Source organism: Rhinichthys klamathensis, unplaced genomic scaffold (genome assembly GCF_029890125.1).
Source record: "Rhinichthys klamathensis goyatoka isolate OS25496 unplaced genomic scaffold, OSU_Roscu_1.1 h1tg000558l_1, whole genome shotgun sequence".
NCBI classification, from domain to species: Eukaryota; Metazoa; Chordata; class Actinopteri; order Cypriniformes; family Leuciscidae; genus Rhinichthys; species Rhinichthys klamathensis.
In genome coordinates, this window is record NW_026607026.1 from 688321 (window position 1) to 694650 (window position 6330).

General features: G+C 40.4%; 1 protein-coding gene across 1 annotated transcript; it reads left to right on the forward strand.

Moving 5' to 3' along the window:
- Window positions 1–232: 232 nt before the first annotated feature.
- Window positions 233–6330, forward strand: LOC130073752 (uncharacterized). The gene is made up of 6 exons (XM_056239328.1): window positions 233–469; window positions 1221–1555; window positions 3069–3356; window positions 3542–3685; window positions 4448–4789; window positions 6005–6330. The coding sequence occupies exons 1-6, from the start codon at window positions 423–425 to the stop codon at window positions 6085–6087; spliced, it is 1239 nt and encodes a 412-aa protein (XP_056095303.1). The 5' UTR covers window positions 233–422; the 3' UTR covers window positions 6088–6330.

The following is a 6330-nucleotide window of genomic DNA, read 5'->3' on the forward strand; positions in this document are numbered from 1 at the left end:
AATGGTGTGCATAAAGACACTGCGTTGTGTGTTTTGCGTTTTACTCACACCACAGAACAACTTGAAACAGTTTCATTAAAACAGGTAATTCAAGTTTACGGGGTTACACCACATTCTCCATTAAATATCTTATCCGAGGGACTTCCTGATACTTCACTCTGCCAACTTTCCCTCGAAACTAAGATGATAGTAGCCTAGTCTATAGCCTATATAGCCTAAAAAATATAGTCTCTCTATTGTTGTGAAGTCGGTTAGATATAAAAATATTAGTAAGATTTTAAATTAGTTACAGATAAAATGATGTTAATCGTCGCTGTCTGTCTGACACGGAGCGCTGAAGGATAAACACTCCGAGAACGCAACTGAACGATGAACTACTACATCTTTGTTTTAAACCACATTTCACTCTGATCTACATCAGTATGATGATTTGTGTTTTATGTATCTGTTTTTTATTCTTGAAAGGTCAGTAGACTAGAGAATTTCGCTTTCATTTTGTTATCTCGGATCGGGTTCAGAATAGCCTATTTGCAATTAAACAAAATAGGCCTATTGTAAAATGCTTTGATTATTGAGAGATACATACTTTACCCAATTTAACTACAATATAAATCTATAGTTTAACTGCTCAAGAGTCTCAACATTTACATTTATAATCTCAACATTATAATTAAAACATTTATAATAACATTTATAATCTCAAGAGTCTCAATTCTTATCACCCGACGTCGATCTGGGATTTAATACGATTTGGATAAAACATGAATAATATAAACATAGGCCTATGTGTTTATTTCAGAGGTGAGCGTTAGTTTATTATGTTTAAAAAAAAAATTTTTTTTTAGATGTGGGTGTTACAGGAGGTCATCAGCTGTGCTTGACGTAGCCTATTAGCCTACGATTTTTTTTTTTTAAATATACATGAGGCTACTTATTGATATGACTTTCATTTATGATTAAAAACCCCACTAAAACTTGTATAATGTATAATGAACCCACGCAGAGAAGACATAGCTTAGCCTACCTTCAATATTAAAATAGGCAGTTTTTGCAGTTTCCACGATTTGGCTCTATTTATTAATTTTATAATTTAATCCCTGCCAATACAGGTAGAATTTGATTGGCCAACATGATATGGCTGGTTCCACACAGTCTCATGAAGTTATTTAGACATAAATTACCTTAACCTCCATTTGAGATTCTGTTTGTTTGTTCTTCAGGTTTGGTGATGATACAGTGAAGACATTATCAGTGATGGAGGGAGATACTGTTACTCTACAAACTGATGTTACTGAAATACAGAAAGCTGATCTGATACTGTGGACGTTTGGACCTGACAACACTCGTATAGCTCAGATCAACAGACAGGTCAATAAGGTCTCATTATATGATGATGTTCTTGATGGGAGATTCAGAGGCAGACTGCATCTGGATGATCAGACTGGAGATATCACCATCATGAACATCAGAACTGAACACTCTGGACTTTATGAACTTTTACATATCTTTGGCGATAAAGATTCCGAACCCAAAAAATTCAGTATCATTGTGTCTGGTGAGTAGTTAAAACATAGTTCCCCTTCAAACGGTCAGTAGTATTGCATAGCTATACGGAAAACTCATTTTCTCAGAAATACTGAAGCCTTTTATAAAATAACGCAAACTACTGCACAGCCATAACAATGCTGAGGCTTACTCGCACGCTATTGGCTGGTCAGTGGGAACTGCACGAACCAATGGCAAAGCGGCGTAACTGCGCGAACCAATCAATGCGAAGCCCGCCGAGCTGAGCGCAGAGCCCGTCAGAAGAGCAAGAAAGTCAAGTCCTACTAGTTGCCCCTCTCTGGCGGACCCAACCTTGGTTCCCCGAGTTGATTCAGCTGCTCACAGCAGCCCCATGGCCGATATCCCTGAGGAAAGACCTCCTTTCCCAGGCGAACAGGACAATTTGGCACCCCCATCCCAAACTGTGGGCCCTCCATGTATGGCCCCTCGACGGGAGTTTATGGACCTCCCGGCGACTGTCCTAACCACAATCAGCAAGGCAAGAGCTCCGTCTACGAGACACCTCTACGCTCTGAAGTGTTCTGTATTCTCTGACTGATGCTCAGCCAGGAACCAGGACCCAGTCTCGTTTGAAGTATCACTGATACTTTCTTTTCTCCAGGAGCTGCTGGATGCAGGCCATACTCCATCCACACTCAAGGTTTATGTGGCAGCCATCGCAGCCTTTCGGTCGGGAGAAGCCACATGATTGTCCACTTCCTGAGAGGAGCTAGAAGGCTCAACCCTACACCACCTCCTACGGTGCACTCCTGGGATCTATCTATGGTCCTTCGGGCCCTTAAGGGACTTCCATTCGAGCCTCTACTGAAGGCCGCTCTCGCTCAAAACTACACTACTGCTAGCTTCAGCATCAGTTAAGCGAGTGGGGGACCTTCAAGCGCTCTCTGTCAGCGCTTCCTGTCTGGAGTTTGGCCCGGCTGACTCTAAAGTCATCCTCAAACCAAGACACGGCTATGTGCCCAAAGTGCGTTCGACCCTATTCAAAGCACAAGTAATCTTGCTCTCTGCTCTTCCTGCGTTGGAAGACGAGCAGCAGTCACACCTACTCTGCCCGGTTCTGGCTCTGAGAACGCATGTGGAGCACTCCGCCCAGTACAGACAGTGGGAGCAGCTCTTTGTTAACTTCTGCTTCCGGTCACCAAGCAGAGATTGTCCAGATGGTTGGTGGACGCTATAGCCCTGGCATACCCTACTATGGGCCTGTTTTCCCCATAGGCGTTAGAGCTCACTCCACGAGAGGCATGGCCTCCTCCTGGGCTTGGTCCAGTGGAGTTTCTATTGGCGATATATGTAGCGCAGCCGGCTGGTCCTCGCCGTCCACATTTGCCAGATTTTATAACCTGGAAGTCCCTGCACTGCAGGCACATGTCCTTTCTGTGTGATTGAGGCCTCGGTGAGCCTGGCCCTTCGTAACTAATTAGACCCTTAGCCGTCTGTCTTAGCCTAACAGGTTGATTTACATGTAATTGATCACATTCTGTTTATTCTCTCATGTTTTCCAGCTCGTCTGCCTGTTCCCATCATCAGTAATTCACACTGTTCTTCATCATCATCATCATCCTGTTCATTGGTGTGTTCATCAGTGGTGAATGTGAGTCATGTGACTCTCTCCTGGTACGCAGGAATGAGTGTATTGTCCAGCATCAGTGTGTCTGATCTCAGCATCAGTCTCTCTCTACCTCTGGAGGTGGAATATCAGGATAAAAACCCCTACAGCTGTGTGCTGAACAATCCCATCAGCAACCAGACCACACATCTGGACATCAACACACTCTGCCACACATGTTCTGGTATGTCAGGGCTGATTTGTTCTGCTCCACATTATTGATACCTCTCAACTTTATTTTCAGTTCTCAGGTTTCCCATAAATACAACTTCAAATATTTTTTTTGTAATCTGACCTATTTCAGATCTCAGTTATTGGATATACTCACAAGTTCTGTGTGTTAACTCTCTCTTATCTACGGTTTTACAGTGGTCGAGTCGACGATCGAAACAGGAGGTTTATCGTCCAGTTATATAGTTCTGATCTGTGTTTTTGTTGGAGTAATTGTCCTAGTCATGGCTGGTGTTGGAAAATTCATCATCGACAGGAAATATAGAAATACAGATAAAATGGGTAGGTATGACCTCCAGTTAGAAAGTAGAAAAAGTATGAGCTTATTGTGGATTTGTCACTTTAATTTAATAAATTGCTTATGGAAAAAAAGAACATGTTAAAATGATGAACGCACCCGCTCCGCCCCAGAACTTTGTAGTTCATCTTAAATTTCTTACAGTTTTTGTCTCATATTTGTGTCATATAATGCAGTCAAGCAAAATCACACAAGTGCTACTTCTGTCCTGAATAGCACAAGTGCAAATGTGATATTGATTTTATACAGTTCAATGAAAAGATTCATATTGTATTATATTTTAGACACAATATTGTCTGTTTTTGTTCAATTTTGTCAACAAAAATATAAAGCCAGAGCAGAACTGTAGTGCGTCTCCGAGGAACACACAGCGGTGTTTCTTTTATTGATGAATCCGTGTTTGAGCGAATCAATCGGGTGAACCAATGATTCAATGGCCCATTCATAAAGAGAACCATTTACTTCATTCCTGATTGATTCAATGACTTACTCATTTAGACATTTACCACCACTAGTTTTAGTTTATTATTGAGAGGAAAATGTCATTGAAAAAAATTCATATTTCCACATTAATAAATACGATAACAATAATGTGGATGTTAATTATCACGATATATCGTATTACCGTATATACCGACACATCTACAAGAAACTGAGCTGAGTACAGGAAAGATACTGTTTTACTGTGTCTATTTTGTCATCAAAAACCATTACAAAGTGATTAAACAATCTCTATTCCTGTTCAGCTGACGGGAACGTTGCGGAGAAAGTTGAACTGAAGACAGTGTCAGTGACGTTGGGAGAGTCCGTCACTCTAAACACTGGCCTCACTGAAATACAAAGCTTCGATGCGTTACAGTGGAGGTTTGGAAAATCAAGCTCAGATCAAACAACTCCTTTTGAAGTCATCACCAGACTGGATGAACTGAACAATAGCGGTCATCACGATCATGATGACCGATTTCACCTGGATCGCAAAACTGGATATCTCACTATCAATGACATCAAACCTACAGATATTGGCCTTTATAAAGTAAATATCACCAGGAATGGGAAAGATATGACCTCCAAGACATTTATTGTCCAAGGTGAGTAGCACAATCCTCTCAGTGTAATAGTTCTTAAAGTCACTATGAAATCAAAATTGAAGTTTTTTAGTATGAATATGTTAGCCATACTGTTATCTATAAGCGAGTGTGCTCTGAAACAATGACACAATTCGCATTTCCAAGAAGCGTTCAAAACGTCTCTCACTTCCACCAATATATGGATCTGTGATTTTGATGACACTCTGCACTTCATCTTCTCATCAGATTTTCCATCCAATCAAATGCTCTCTAGAATCTGAAGCTCCGCCCCCTTCATTACAATGCTGAAGCTGCGGCTGAAGTCGCTCACTTGTTCACACAATCACTATTTTCTAAATGATGAATGGCACATAGTGCACTATATAGGGGACAGGGAACGATTCAGACAGTGTAAATATAACTTTCCATTGGTGCGAAAGAAGTCTGGTTTCACGTTAGTGTCACGCATACCGCCGCAGCTCCAGACACATGGCAGCACACAGCAGATCATATGATTGAGTCGCCACAGACCAGAAAACGTATCGGACCCATTTTAATTCTGTATTTTAAAGCAATATGGAGGAGAAACGGTTAGACAGACTCGGCATTAGAAACAGCACTGACGAGTAGAGGAGATAACACCATATAAACGCTAACATAAATTACACACTTTTCAAACTACACATCCTCAGCATGATTATATGATCATTGTTTTGCTTTAGTGACAGTTTCATTTTAAATCTAGAAGGGGACTGCCATAAGCTGTCAAATGCTGCTTTCCCAAACTCAACAGCTCTGGCCGAGTCGTGATATAAACGACACGCTATTGGCTCTTTAAAAAAAGGGGAGGAGCTGTTCGATATGTCCCGCCCTGTCTTCCTGTTTCAGTGGGAATTACTTCAACACACTGAATAATGCTGCATGTCTCAAGGCACTTCAGTGGGAATTAAAGTGCATAGGCACTATGTGAACAAGTTAGAACAAGTAATATATTTTTACTGGATTTATTGGCTAAATTTGGCATACAGTTGCCATATTGCTTTTTAAAAATATTATTTAACAATCTAGTGCTGGAGACGAAAATAATAGTTCTTTGTTCTAATCTCTTTTTGTTCTGTATTTCACCCTTCTTGTATATTTTAGGATATATATTTGGGGGTAACGGTCACAACCACACTAGATGTAGATGTAACCAACACTTTAATTTTCACTGAATTTTTCTATGCTATCTTACAGATTCTTTTGAAAAAGAAGATGTGTCAGACTCAGAGGAGACAAACTCACTGGTGAAGAATGGACAGATCTCTGAAAAGTCATAGTTTATAGTAACATTATCCCTGAATGCTTTGGAAAATGTGTTTGAAATGATTCTGCATTCCTGTGAAAAATATAATGACAAAGGGTTTCATTTAACTTAAAAATAACGGGGTTTTTTTTGTGTGTGGTTAATTTAAAGTTGATGGAACGTGTTCCCATTAACCGTGATCTTGTCTGTTATGCAGATATTAATGTCATGTATGTTTCATGTCTGTTACATTATATAGTGTCAGTTTCACTGTTTT

Coding starts and splice junctions, on each gene's coding strand:
- LOC130073752 (XM_056239328.1), top strand. CDS start 423: ATGATGATTTGTGTTTTATGTATCTGTTTTTTATTCTTGAAAGGTCA. Junction 470..1,220: donor TTTTTATTCTTGAAAGGTCA/GTAGACTAGAGA, acceptor TTTGTTCTTCAG/GTTTGGTGATGATACAGTGA. Junction 3,686..4,447: donor TAGAAATACAGATAAAATGG/GTAGGTATGACC, acceptor ATTCCTGTTCAG/CTGACGGGAACGTTGCGGAG.